The following is a 14,774-nucleotide window of genomic DNA, read 5'->3' as shown; positions in this document are numbered from 1 at the left end:
GAGGATAGAATTGAGCAAGAATGATATAAGGTTGGTGATGATGTTACTTTGATTTGCATCTTTGAGTCACTTAGCCAAACATATCCTACCTTACCAAATAGCCTACATTACAACCTTCAATAAAGACCTTTTTTATCTTGGTTATAGGAGCACACATTTAGTGGTGGAGAGGTGAGACGATTGACAAGCTTATGGATGAGTACATGTTTAGCTTGAACTGAGCGTATACACGTCCTTTTGATTGATACACTCGAGAGTTGAGAGTTCGTATATTCTTTATCTTTTTGGTGAGGATTGCGAGTTATTGAGACCATAATTTGAAGTTTGTCATGAGTGTCATTTCTTGATGATAGGAGACACAAATGCATGCTGTTGTTTTTGTTGATAAATCTGAAGCCATAAGGTTATCCACTTTTCTCTGCGCTCTTGTCGATTCATCTGTGTGCTCATCTTTGTTTTTGTCCGAGGACGGACAATGGTTTAAGTTTGGGGGGTTGTTCTACTTGCATTTTTCATCTCCTTTAGCGCGTTTATTCATAGTATTTGGGCGTTTTCATTGAAGTTCTTGAGTGTCTTTGGTTTGATTTGTTAAATTTGTGTGGAATAGACTACTCGTCCGTGCTCGTGTTGTTTTTACAGGTTTTTGGACTCGATTTGTGAAGTTTTGGATGAAGTGTAGTGGAATACGCGAAGTGACGAGTCCATAGGCACGAACGGGGCAAGAATCGAGCATCGGATGAGCAAGAACGGGCGCCGGGAAGTCCGTGTGTCGGAGGACACACGGCCGTGCGCGAGAACGGGCGCCGGGAAGTCGCGCGGTCCGGGCATGCGGCCGCATGCCACGGCCGCGCGAGGATGCAGAACTCGCTGGAAGACCGCGCGGGTCAGGCGCGCGGCCGCGCGAGGAGACCGCGCGAGCTCGCGCGGCCCAGCCATGCGGCCGCGCGACCAGACCGCGCGAGGCGCCGAGTGTTGCCCATTTTTTTTTCCGTTTTTTTCGCTAAAAGCGCGTTTTTTGGAGTATTTTCGGGCTTAGACGACCTAGGGCATATAAATACCTTCCTTTAGCTTATTCCAAACACCTTTTTATCACCTTTTATCATATTCTGACTTTTCCTGAGAGCTGTGAGACACGGAGCAAGAGCAAGACTGAAGATTCTCGACTTCATTACGGTTTTTCATTGTTTAATGTTCATTAGTGTTATTGAGATTTTGAATATTAGTCATATGTCTATGTGTGGCTAAATCCCTTTTTTCCCAGGGTTTAGGGAGTAAACATGATTCGAATTTTTGACTGTTGATTTAATTAATTGAGATTTATATTCCTTTCTATGTTCTTGTTATAATTGTTTGCTTTATTGATTGGCCACCAATTTAGCATAATCATAGGTTTTAATTTGAGATCGGGAGATGATAATTATTACCTGAACTAAGAACATAGAACACATATATTTAATTCTAAAGGGAATTGATATTTGTGAGGGTGTTAATCCTATGAGCTTTTAGGAGTTGCATGTTAGAAGTGCGATCCGGGGACGGTAGCCTTGCATGTAATCAACGATTTGTATGCCACGGGAGTGGGTATGAATTAACTTTGAGATTGCCTTAGGAATTATCTCATTAATTGAATCAAACGTGTTAGTTAGGAGAATCTGTTGAAACCTTTGCCTTGGGAAAATCTCTTTCTTCTGTTACTTCGCATTTTCACAGCTTGAATTCTTTTAGTTTTTTTTTTTTATCGGAAAAAGAACGATTATATAAATGAGAATAAGCGTCAGCACCAGAGGTACCAACAACCCGAGAGAGAAGAAAGCGACAAGAAGCAAAGTACAGACACCACCTCCGCTTGTCCCATGGGGGTCACAAGACAACACCCCCCGGCCCCTCTCACACGAGAGGCGAAAGCATCGAAACAAAAAACCTTTTCTTACACAAGACAACTAGAAAAGTCCTCAGTACACCAAGACGACATAGGGGTCTCTCTATCGAGAAGATTGAGAGTAGAATTCCAGCACCTCATTCTAACCTTGATCTCGAGGGTCGTGGACTTCACGTCTCTTTGTTTCCCTTCGAACCTCCTGTCGTTGCGTTCCTTCCAGAGTTGCCAAATGGTACAGACCCACAAGGCAGACATGAATTTTCGGCATTTCTTTCTCGGTCCCAGATTAGTGAAGGATAGGAAGAAGGTGTCGATGGAATTTGGGGTCACCGTTGTCATTCCTGTCCACTTGAGGAGATCATCCCAGACTGCAACTGATTTTGGGCAGGACATAAGCACGTGCTTGGTTGATTCTGTGGGTTGAAGGCACGCGTTGCACATAGCTTCGATCTCAGTCAGGTTAACATGCCTCTTCTTCAAGTTATCACCGGTCGGCAGTCGGTTCTTCAAAGCACGCCACGCCGTGAGTTTTGCTTTATGGGGAGCATTAGTTTTCCAGAGCAAATCGATTGCCTCCAAGTCAATGGAAGATGGATGAAGCTCCCTTGTTGCTGCCGACTTCAAGGAGTATGCGGTCTTTGTTGAAAAAATTTCGTCTTTTGTCTCGCTCCATCTCCACGTGTCTTTTGAGCCTACATCAAGAGAAATACAAGAGATAACATTTGTGAGCGCGTTAGAGCTTTCCGCTTCCCTATCGAACAAATCCCTTCGCCATTTCAGTTCCCATTTCCAAGTCCCGTTTTCCCAGAACCCGCACTCACTAATGGTAACCTCCTTGTTTGCCGAAAGATGGTAAAGCCTAGGAAAAAGAAGCTTAAGAGGTTTACCCCCAACCCACCAATCCTCCCAGAACCGACTATCTCTGCCATCTCCAATCTTCCTACTAACACACCTCCAAAACCAATTATCCGGCTGAGTCTCACCTAAAGCCAAAATCTTTGACCACCACCCCGTTCCTCTTGAATTCTTTTAGTGTTTCTTAATTTTAATTTAATTTCGTTTTCAAAAATCAAACCTTTACAATTCGGTTTTCCAGATAGAGTAAAGTGATTAAGAATAGGCATTGATAACAATTAGTCCCTGTGGATTCGACCTTGTCACTGCTATACTCAATTGCACCCGTACACTTGCGGCGTGTAAAGAAATTAGCGAACAGATATGCATGAAGTAACAAAGACGCCGGAGAGACTAAATTTTCTCACCTTTTGATATGGGAGTATTGACGAGCTAAGTTGCAGCTTAAATAATTGTTGGAGATTATAATTTCGAGAAAAGAAATGTTCGACACTTCAATCCCAAATGCAAACCAAAAATCCACCTTAATTAAACCTGGAGTGAGAGAGAGAAGAAGATCGAAGAAGAAGAAAAGGAAAGAGAAAAAATGGTTTTGCTATCTTTTAGTGAGATATATAAATTGCACGTAGTTCAAAAGAGAGAGAGGGAGAGTGCGGATCCACTTGGGGCGGTCGCGGTATAGTGGTAACCCCAATTTTTTTTTTTTTTAATAGTAGTATTATATATGTATTATGTAATTAAAGTTGGCAGCTTGATTTTATTCCCCCAATCCCAAACTCCAAAATCCCACCGGGCATTGCAAAAAAAAAAAGAAAAAAAAAGAATTGGACTTTGGCATGTGAAAAAGTGGTGGCTCTTTAATAAAAGTGGCGGTTGTGATTAGAGATTACAAACAATTCCTCAAAGAAAAACAATAGAATTGGAGAGAGAGGAGGCTAACAGACGAGACGAGAGGCGAGACTTCTGACTCCTCAAAGAAAAAGAAAAAAATTAGACAGAGGCAAGATTTTTGATTCCTCAAAGAAAAAGAAAAGAAATTAAAGAGAGGAGAGTAGAGTCGGATAATCGATATTGACATATTACACTACAAGTCTACAACAAGTTGTTCTAAAAAATAATAGTGGAAGTTTTAAAGGTAAAAAAAAATAAATTACATTTGAGTTTATGAGATTATTTTACATTTGAGTTTATGAGATTATTTTTGCATCTAACTATCTTTGAACAATATTTTATGATATAGTACTTTTAACGTTAAAGTATATTTTACATTTGAGTATATGAGATTATTTTTTTGTACCCCCAACTTATAAATCCTGGATCCACTACAGAATTATATATTATTGATAAAAGTAGAGTCCTATACAATTATAAACAGTCCAGAGCCATGCATCATCTATATAGGAAAACAAACTAATTAATTAAATTCCATCAACGTATACTATTCCTCCCCCCATCTCCAAATCTATAGTTATGTTGTATCCGGGGATCCTACCCAGAAGCGTTTCCAAACATCGAATGAATCCGGTGAGCGCGACAGCGAAACTCCGGTAGGAGGAGAGCCAAGCCAGCAGGAAATAGAGCCAACACGCACGCAGTGGGAGGATCAAACACATGAACAAAGACACCAACACAAGGGGACTGAAACCGTGGAACTTCACCTTAATGCGACATGATGGAGAGATGATCCGAATGGAGTAGAAAGAGAGCAGCAGCAACACAACGCAGACAACCGAAAACTTGACCCATGTGTTGCACACACCAAAGGCGTCCCAACTCCCTTCCTCCATGAATGACTTCAGAATGTTGAGAATCATCATCGAAGCAACCCTCAACTCGCACCTGTACATTTCTTTTCTTCTCTTTTCCGGAGATTATATTTCTACTCAATGGTATTTTTGCAAGGGATTTGTGTCTGAATATCTCCAATATTTAGTACATTAATGATGATCGAGCTAGTGAGTTGAGAGAAGGTTTGAACGTAGATGGAATGAGGTATATATGTGGTATATATATAGTTCTAGTTGACAAGAAGCAACCAGGAAGCTGCGCTAGCCACGATAACCTAATTTATTTGGGCGCACTTTAAATACGATGACATAATAATTTATTGTGTTTCATGGTGTCCATTTCTTCTCGTCCTCTATGAATATTAATAAAAATAGTAGATTTTATAATTATTTGTAATAAAAATAAAAATAAAATTACTTCTCGTCCTCTATGAATATTAATAAAAATAGTAGAGTGTATTGTGAGTAGAGAATGAACCCACTTAAAAATAGTATTAATAATAATAATTAATTATGTTATGAGTGGAGAAGAGGGCTTAACATGTGATAGAAAGTTTTCAAAAGTAAAAATAGATTAACTTTTATGGATATTTTAAAATGATAAAAATAATTATTTTTTGTAGATGACGAGAGTATTAAAATATACTATTCCCTCCGTACCATTAAAGTTGACCATATTATATTTTTGGTCTGTCCCATTAAAATTAGCCCCTTTCTTAAAATGGAAATATTTAATTTAATTAAGCCTGATTAATTAATCTAATTAAAATTTCTAACTAAATTTAAACCTTAATTAAATACTCCCGCTATCTCTCTCTCTCTCTCTAAGTTGGTTAAATTTCTAACTAAATTTAATCTAACTAAGTTGGTCTCTCTCTCTCTCAGCCTCCCCCTATCTCTCCCTCGCAATCACCCCCAATACATAGTAAATTTAGTATTTTATTAATAAATATAAAAAAATATCAATTTTTTTACTAAGTTAAGTAATAATGTAAAGTAAAAAATTAGAAATATAAATATATTGCATATATACTTTTTTGGAGATTTATATTTAATCTTGACAAACTTTCTTGTCATAGAAAATTATGTGGTTGGTTCAAACTCAATGCCCATGCTGGACTCTGATCTCCCTAAAATATTCTAATATTATCAATTTGTGCTTAATTACACACTAAATGACGTCGCATACTCCTTCTCTACCTGATCCTAATCAATAGTGGTATTCATGTTATCTTTTTTATCGTCGAAAAATTTGGATAAGCCTTAATTGAAAATTTTAAAAAGATTAAATATTTTAAAATGTTTAAAAGTGAGATCGAAAATACAAAATGGGTATAAATTCATGATTTAATTTGTAATTTTTTTAGAACAATTTATTCTAATCCCTTCTTAGAAAAGAACAATGATTCTAATTTGAACTTTTAAAACTTTATGCATAATCTTCTATATATGACTTTTAATTTCATTAACTTTCAACATATTTAAAAAAAAATTTCACAATAATTAATCACTAATTTTCTCTATTTTAGTGAATGAACTCCACGTAATTTATTTGTTGTTAGCTTCTAATTTATAATTATTTTAATATTAATAAATGATTGGTGAGTTCAATAAAAATAGATACACTATTATTATTATTTAAAGAACTTTTACATACTGTTTACTTTTATTCATAAAAACTTTTACTTTTAGTTATTTTCATTCATTAATACTTATATTCTTAACTATCTGTTCAAGTAATCATTGTCGTACAAAAAATAATTATTATTACAATGAAATGTAATATTTATAAAGTATTACTACATTTATTAACGATAAGTGTTACTTTTATTCATGAGAACTTGTACTATTACATAAGTATACATTTGTGCGAAGAAATGTATATCTTATGCTATTAAAAGTAACCGGTCGCATGCGATGCGACCGGATGCATGCAAGACCAACCCTAGATGTATTAATTAATTAGCACTATATTCATGAGTCTCTCTAAGAAAATATAGAACTATAGAAAGCTCACCGGGGAACCCACGTTTTCCCCTAAAACTCAGCCAAGATGAGGAAGGAAGAGCTCGGTGGGTGGAGGTTGAAGGGGGGAAATACTGTACAAGCGGCGGCGGCATAAGTGATCAGACAGCAGGGTCGGCGGTGGAAAAGGATGAAGAGAAGAGGTTAGAGAGAGTGTGTGTTTGCGTGATTGGTGAAATCCCCAATTATTTAGAGTTTTAATAACATCGTCTCCATTCAACTACACATTATGATGTCAGTTCTATTTTTTCATATGATTATACAAAACAATACGATGTAAGATCTATTTTTCCACAGCAGGGTCGATCCCACAGAGAGCAGTTAAAAATCATTCAAATCCCTAAATCTATAAAAAAACGGTGATGCCACCACACCTTAATTTTAAGAAGAATTAATTAAAACTAAGAATGCAAAAATTCAAATAAAAACTACTCTTGAAATAAATCAAATAAAACCAGGCTAAGCCCCCTGGTTAGTTATAGGATACCCCAATTCCTACTTACTGTATCGATAGACAGCTAGATACGCTAGTCTTGTCTATTTCCCTTATTAAAATATAACCTAGCTGGATACGCCAGTCTTAGATTTAATATTCTAATAGCTAGCATTAAGGTGAAGGAACCCAATTTATATCAATTATCCTAGATACGCTAATAATAATTAATATACCAATTAATTCCTACTACGAACATGGTAGTTTTATCACTAATCAGCCATATTCCAACAATTACGGATTGGAGGTGCTAATTGACTGTAATCAAATTAAACCTAAGTTGGCCAGACTTAAATAAAATTGGAATTATCTTTAAACCCTAGGAATTAATCGAAATCAATAGGAATCAATTTTATAACCAATTAGGTCTCACAGATTAATAAATTAATGTTTCATTATTCTCGCCGAATTAAAAACTTAGCTGCTCATAATTAAATTAACAACAACCAAAGAAATAAAAGTAAACATGATAATCAAATATGATAAACTAATAATACGCAAATTGAAACTGACGAAATAATTAAAAAGCAAGAAATTAAACTTGAAATAAATTAACCACAATTCTTTACTCCTTCAAGATCCAGTCGCAATTCTCCTTCACCAAATTCCAAAGCTAGAAAACAAGTAAAATATTAAAACTAAAACCTTGCATGCATGTAAAAATTCGTTCTGCCAAAACTAAGAGGGAATAAAGTGTATCATAAAAAAACTAATCAAAGTCAACTCCCCCTAGTCTAATGTTGCGGCTGCATTATGAACTAAGAGTCCTAATGTAATCAAAACACAAGGGAATCAAAAAGTTTAAGTGGCCGAATACCCTAAAGTTGGTGGTTTGGCTTAAATAAATTACAAGATAAATATTTTCAAAGCCCAAATCTCTAAATCTCTCCACAAAATCACCAACTTCTTCAACCAATTTCTCGACTTTCAACAACTTCTTCCATGCACGAGCATCCATCTCCAATTCATCTAATTCATGCGCCAAAATGTCACAAACCATGTAAAATCATGGCGAAACACACATCAAACTAAGTAGCTAAAATACACACATCAGTCAAACTAGTATATTTATGTTATATTACCACGATGAAAAATGGGCCATAGTATAAAATGAGAAAGAATTAATAATCACTCATTAATAAATGTTTTAAATTAACCCTTACGAAAAAGACTACATTATGAATTGGAGTACTAATAATGAGAGTATGTAGTAAGAATAAATTAAATAAATCCAACTATAATCGTCAAGGCAAAATATTTGAAAAAATTTCTCAATAGCTACACTATGGCATGGTGTATGAAAAAATTTGGACAAGACAAAAGAATGATGAAATACAACAACACAATCAGCTCTTCTCACTTGCTCTCTTTGTCTGCAACTGTCATCATTCCTATGTACATTACACGGCAACGAGATGGCGTCAGGGCGAGTCTCAGCAGTTGATGCCGCACTGGCCTTGCGCAGCTCTCTTGGTGGCCTCCGACGTGAAGGGGTCGATACGAACCCAAAGCAGGGAGAAGATGGAGGCGAGCAGGATCGACCAGACGATGACGATTGTCGGGGTTCGATTCTGCCGCCCCATCAGGCCCTTGAGGAATGGGTAGAGGTGGACGATGACCCATATCGCGAAGAAGAGCTTCCCGAAGAGCGGGCCCCACGACTGGTATCCGCTGTTGACGGCGTACGAGACGCCAGCCACAATGCCGACCATGTTGACGAGGAGGACGGTCGTTGGGGGGATGATGAGGGACGTCCACTTGAACACGTAGAGCTCGGCGAAGTCCCCGTCCTCGTCCGACGCCTTGGATGTGACGGTGAAGTTGGTGTCGATGCCCGCGAGCACCTTGAGGAGTCCTTGAAAGACGGCGAAGAGGTGGGCCGACGTGCCCCCGATCACCCAGAACTGCTCGTTCCTCCACCAATCCTCGACGCTCACCCCGCCCCACCTCATCTCGAGGATGCCGGTCGCGAAGATGGACATGAAGAGGAGGATGAACCACATGCTCGCGAAATTGCTTATCTGCACGAGACACATGAAAGTGAGTTTACCCAGTTACACAAGCGGCAATCATGCACGCGTGAATATTTCGGTTTGGTTCGATTTTAATTCTAAAAATTTCGGTTAATTATGTTCGGTTTGGTTTTTTTCAAACCAAATATAATTTGAGTTTGGTTTGGTTTTAGCAAAAAACCAAACCGGAAATAGAATGCACGCACCCTTAGAGCATCCGTAGTGGGGGGCTCGCCAACTGGTGCGCACCGAGCTCGGCCGGCGGGGACCACTTTTAAGAGTCCATATGGGCTCTCTCCACTACGGATGCTCTTACACGCTCGTGGCGGGATTTAGATTTTCGCGACTTACCTCGGGAATGATGAATTTGTTGGTGAGGAGACATATGGCGGGAAGAATGCAATAGGCGAGCAACGGGATGGAGGTGAGCGGATAGACGATGGTGTTGATGTACGCGAGCCTCTCAAGGAGCTGCAGCTTCCCATTGTAGCCATACCATATGGGGCAATGCCGGCTCAGAAGAATCTCGATGGATCCAAGAGCCCACCGCAGGACCTGGTTCAGTCGATCCGACAGATTGATCGGGGCAGAACCCTTGAACGCTGGCCGAGGAGGCATGCAATATATCGAGATCCAGCCTCGCGCGTGCATCTTGAACCCGGTTAAGATATCCTCCGTCACAGAGCCGTAGATCCACCCGATCTAAGGAAATCAAGAAGATACGAAAAATGTTGGTTTCGATTTTGATAAATATGACTAAAAACTCAAATGAAACGGGAGCGAAACGAGCTCAGCACCTCTTTGCCCCACTCGGTTTTATCCTCAAATCCACAGCTAATGACATGGATTGCTTCTTTCAAAAGAGTAGCAGGATTTGTTGATGGTGGGATGCCTCCCATTTCCATGAAAGTAGCAGCAATGAAGACGGGAGATTGGCCGAAACGCTTCTCCAAGCTCTTCTGTGACATGAGAAGTGACTTCTCGTAGTCGTATCCTGTCAGATACATCAAGTTTAAAGTGAAAGAAGCAAAAGTATGTAAATTTAATGTGGGAACGACGCGTAAATCATGTCAGATAATCACCCCAAACTCGACTATTACGACACTTAGCCTACCTTCCATGCCTTCTTCAACATCGTCCATGTTACACATAGGAGTGTTTGATTCGGTTCTTTTCACCGCCCGATTCTTATCAATGTACTTCTTGTTGGCGCGTTTCCCCTTCTTTCTAGAACCACAACAACTTTTGACTATAATATTTGGCTGTAAATCTGCTTCCGTTAGCACGGGATCATACCCATATAGAGCCTGTCTGTTGAAGCAACAACCGGTTCCAACGTAAACAGGGCCCTGAAGGCCATCCAGTCCTTTCAAATTGATCTGCAGCGACGAACATCATGCTTTAGTAATGAGCATACACAGATATGTGCGAGATCAAGTGATGCATACATCAAAAAAGACGATATTCCTGTTGGCGTATCTGTCGTGTAAATCAATGCCGTCAAAACGCTGTGGGAACTGCACATAGCAAGTCTTCTTTCCGTAAGCAGGGTCCATCATGAAACACATGGCTTCTTTAACAGCTTTGCTGTTGTTGAAGTAGTGATCGCAATCAACGTTCAAAAGATATGCTCCGTTCGTGAGGACAGCTGAGACGCGAATCTGAGGCACATAAACATATACAATATCAGAAGGAAACATGTCGACTAGAAGATACCACGTACACGAGGCAGAGCTATATTTCAAACCAACAGCTTGTAACCAACGATTGCTACGAAATATTTTAGCACATAGATCACTTACCAAAGCATTCATAGCCCCAGCTTTCTTGTGATGTTGGAATCCCGGACGCTTCTCACGAGAAACATAAACCAGTCGAGGCAGCTCGTTCCCATCAGTGTCAAGGCCGCCACTGTGCCCCAGAAAGACCTGTTAATCGAAACAGCAGATTGAAGAATTAGAAAACGAATTAATCGGAGAAGGAATACTGCAAAAAAAAAAAAATACCTGGATCATTCCGGGATGATCACGTGTGTTATTACCGGGCCAAGGTGTTCCATCTTGCATCGCCCACCCTTCTTCAGGCATCTTTTGAGCCTTAGCAACGAGAGCATTGATTCGTACCTTAAATTCTTCATATTCTCTCTGCATAAAAAGGATGGTTAAAATTATATATCAACAATAAATTAAACTCAAACGTTTCCTCTTAAAGCTATCTTAAAAACACAAGCTTCAATAGCATCCTTCAAATCCAGATGCATGATGTTAGGTTTTATGACGGCTAACATTAAGCTGTGAATAACTTAAATGTTTCCATCGAGTCCAAATGTGATATGCCGACAATATGTGACATCAAAAAAGAAATAAAAGGGAACGTTTCAAACACTAGACGTTAAGCAGTATGCCGTTCACCTTCATTGTTCTGCGCTCTTTCACAAAAGAAGGCTGAATCTTGTCCTTGAGGTAATCTATCTTCTGTGCAAAGTAGAATTCGGGGGCCCTAGGCTCGATATGGTGCTTCTTACAGAAAGGCACCCACTTTCTGGCGAATTCCGCGGTTTCAGAGAGGGCTTCAAAAGTCAGCATTGCTGCACCATCATCGGAGACATAACACGAGACCTTGTCTACAGGGTAATCCACAGAAAGGATGGACAACACGGTGTTAGCAGTTACGAGGGGAGGCTCTTTCATGGGGTCGACTGTACTCACAAACACGTCAACCGGCGCTAACTGGGAAGGCTCGCCTTCTCTCTCATATCTGACAAGAAATAAGAAGTAACTCTGTAAGTTCTTGTTCATCTGAATTATCGAAACTTGCAAAAACATTAGAGTTCAAGAGTGGATGAAACGACTAACCTTAACGCTAGTCTTTCAAGAAAGGTCTCGCGGTTAACAGGATACCACTTTGGAAACTGATCCAAAAGCCAGGAGAAGGCAAACCAAACCTCACAGATAACTGATGTAAGCCACAAAGGATACGCATCTTTCACCGGATGAGTACAACGGTATTGCAAGAAAAACCCCAAGATGATCAGCCGAAGGATGATTACAACACGATAAGGAGTAATATGAGAAGAAGAAATGGGCACGACACGGCTCATAGGTTGGCGAATATCACCAGCCCTGCCAGCAATACAAATTATTAGCATGTCTAGTCAACAAGACAGATCAATCTGTAATATTCAACAATTTTCACAGCATGCCAAAAATTATACATTCGTTTCATTACTTTTCACATTATGGGAAAATAGCAAAGTTTTTGATTGTTACATTGGAAGTTCGTCTGCGTTTGAACCTGTGCCCTCAATGTCTCCTTTCCCTTCAGCGTATCTGTTTGTCGTCTGTCCCATATTCTTATCCTGTTTTAGTTTCCAACCTTCGATCCTCTCCTTCCAATCAACATTTCCAAGTCCATAAGAGTTTAAGTCTTTGGAAGGGTCAACGATTCTGACAGGAACTGCAAGAACCAACACTTGTAAGTTGCCTCCTAAAAAAAATCGGGTAAAAGCCTAGGCTTATTAGCTGATGAAAATCAGATGCATAAATAATATACCTGGCTGCCGTGGATCAACATAAGGAAGGGAGTGAATGCGGTCTCCCGTTCCCAAAGGTCCCGAGATACTTCTGACAGAATGTGTGTCTTGCGTAGAAGGAGGAATCTCACCGGATACCTATCAATCATGCGCAAGAAGATGAGCACAAACTTATGCATTTTCTGTAAATCAAGCAAACAAATTTCTAAAATATGAGCATTGTAAGACACTAGATGATACACATAATTGGCATGTGATAATCGTTGTCAATATAATCCTATGTTCCTTTGAAGATATGATGATGCACGTGACAAGCCTCGCCTGATCAGTTGAAAGTAGAAAGTATATGATAGAAGTAAAGAGAATACGAACACAAATACCAAACCAAGAGGAATTATATAGATAATTAAAGGATAAACTACAACAGAAGAGGAACTCTCTCTGTTCAAACGGCAATCAGTGCCGCTAAATTTCCAGCCAAAATCCTACACAAGTCTTTCTGAAAGAGAAAGACTTCTTTTATTTCATAGCTTGACTTCCATGGGAAGTCAATAGTAGCTTCCAAGAGAAGCTTAAGGATAAAAGGGCTTGCTAAATCCACGTAGGAACTAGCAGCCCAAACTTACAATGGACTAAAACATAATATGCTAACAAAAGAAATAACAAACAAAGCGGCTGCAGACTCGTTTCCGATCTTGTATGATAAACTCTATCTGCAACAGTATGTGATCTTTCCCTTCCGGACATGAAAATAACGAACGAATAACGAATGCTAGTCTTTCTGAATTGGATATCGTCAGTTGCAGCTCCACAATATTTCACTAGTATGAGGTGAATAACACTGTACCAAGAATGAGTATGACTTACTGACTGCCCGTTGGTAAGAAGAGGGATCGGTCGCTGGGATTCACGTCTAGAAGATGCAGATAGCTCAGCATCGTCTCCGTGCCATTGAGATCTAGCCTTGAGTTTTCCTTGCGTATAACTAAGCTCATTCTCCAGATCATCGATATCATCCTCTTCGTCATCACCTTCAACCCTCGGGCACCCTAAGAGACATAAGTGATTAGCGGAAATACATAAAAATCCAAAACAGAAGGCAAATTATGCATAGCAGCAGACTGACCTTGGTGCCTCTTGTACCTAGTCTTACACTGGGGGCACGACTGGTTTCCATCTTTCCGCTCGTACTCATAACAAGCTCGGCAAACTGGAAAAGCACATTCGTTGCAGGCGACAAATAAGTCGCCGGCCGCAGTCACTCCAACAGTATCTCCACATATTTGGCATATCTGGCCATTATTCTTCAAGGGCTTTGCCTGCATCATGTGGAATACAAATCAAATCAGTTTATAGGTTTCCAGATTTTTTTTTTCTCTCATCATGATCCCTTCCATTATTTTATTTGAAATAAAATAGATCAGAATTTGCAGTTACAATCAAATTACCATACATTTAACCTCTAAGATTTTACATTTTCAGTTAAATTAGTTTATAGCGTCACTTTTTTCCCCAAAAATGAGAAAATAGATCTTCAGCAAAGACAATTAGAGTGAGATCAACATTCAACAGCAATAAACATGACTTCCTAAATTCATCAAAAAAGCAAAATATTGATTTAAACACAAATTACATGCAGACAACCAGCACATGAAACACTCAAAGGCAGCTCCAGCTAAACTAATCACATCCCATTTACCAATCCACATCAAGATCAAAACTTTTGCATTCAAAAGCACTTCTACACTATCAGCAATCAGATCCAAATCCACAAAAAAAAAAAAAAAAAAAAAGCTCAATCAAATTAATCAAGAACTAATTCCAAATGCACATTCACAAGAGTAGAAATGGCATACCCCACTATCAGAATCTTGGCGAATTCTGACAAGCTCATTCCTCTTGTGCGATCCAGCCACCAGTCCTGCATTTGCCTCCATGTATCTTACTTTCAAATAATAGTATAAGACTGAATTTCTTTAAAATTATGAGCTTTATTTTTGTTGAATAAAAATCTTCACGCCAAATATTACAATGAAATATTTTTCCCGAAAGAATAGGGCATTGCCACTGATCCTTAGAATCGATCAATCGGCCATCACTCTCTCTCACTCTCTCTTCAGTCTTCAGTTACACTTCATTTAACACATAAGCAGTCTTTTGATATCTTCATTAATTAATAAGCTTTTATTTA

The 14,774-nt window shown here is 39.1% G+C and overlaps 1 protein-coding gene across 3 annotated transcripts; it reads right to left on the bottom strand.

Annotated features, from left to right (window-relative positions):
- Positions 1-8,150: 8,150 nt before the first annotated feature.
- On the bottom strand, positions 8,151-14,730 carry LOC130995238 (cellulose synthase A catalytic subunit 1 [UDP-forming]). Of its 3 annotated transcripts, XM_057920444.1 has the most exons (14): positions 14,440-14,730; positions 13,710-13,902; positions 13,451-13,632; positions 12,604-12,721; positions 12,321-12,507; positions 11,907-12,173; positions 11,463-11,808; positions 11,058-11,195; positions 10,854-10,979; positions 10,500-10,712; positions 10,166-10,430; positions 9,849-10,045; positions 9,403-9,753; positions 8,151-9,060 (listed from the first exon to the last, which is right to left on the bottom strand). In XM_057920444.1, the coding sequence occupies exons 1-14, from the start codon at positions 14,518-14,520 to the stop codon at positions 8,473-8,475; spliced, it is 3,252 nt and encodes a 1,083-aa protein (XP_057776427.1). In that variant the 5' UTR covers positions 14,521-14,730; the 3' UTR covers positions 8,151-8,472. The 3 variants fall into 3 exon arrangements, with proteins under 3 accessions (XP_057776427.1, XP_057776428.1, XP_057776430.1); XM_057920445.1 differs by lacking the exons at positions 13,451-13,632; positions 13,710-13,902; positions 14,440-14,730 and adding an exon at positions 13,009-13,127; XM_057920447.1 differs by lacking the exons at positions 13,451-13,632; positions 13,710-13,902; positions 14,440-14,730 and adding an exon at positions 12,956-12,974.
- Between the last annotated feature and the right edge of the window lie 44 nt (positions 14,731-14,774).

This window comes from Salvia miltiorrhiza, chromosome 7 (assembly GCF_028751815.1).
Source record: "Salvia miltiorrhiza cultivar Shanhuang (shh) chromosome 7, IMPLAD_Smil_shh, whole genome shotgun sequence".
Classification (NCBI taxonomy): domain Eukaryota; kingdom Viridiplantae; phylum Streptophyta; class Magnoliopsida; order Lamiales; family Lamiaceae; genus Salvia; species Salvia miltiorrhiza.
Note: the sequence above shows the minus strand (reverse complement) of the source record. Positions and strands in the feature narration are given on the sequence as shown.

Coding starts and splice junctions, on each gene's coding strand:
- LOC130995238 (XM_057920444.1), bottom strand. CDS start 14,520: ATGGAGGCAAATGCAGGACTGGTGGCTGGATCGCACAAGAGGAATGAG. Junction 12,722..13,450: donor TTCTTACCAACGGGCAGTCA/GTAAGTCATACT, acceptor CATGATTGATAG/GTATCCGGTGAGATTCCTCC. Junction 11,809..11,906: donor CTTGAAAGACTAGCGTTAAG/GTTAGTCGTTTC, acceptor ATTTCTTGTCAG/ATATGAGAGAGAAGGCGAGC.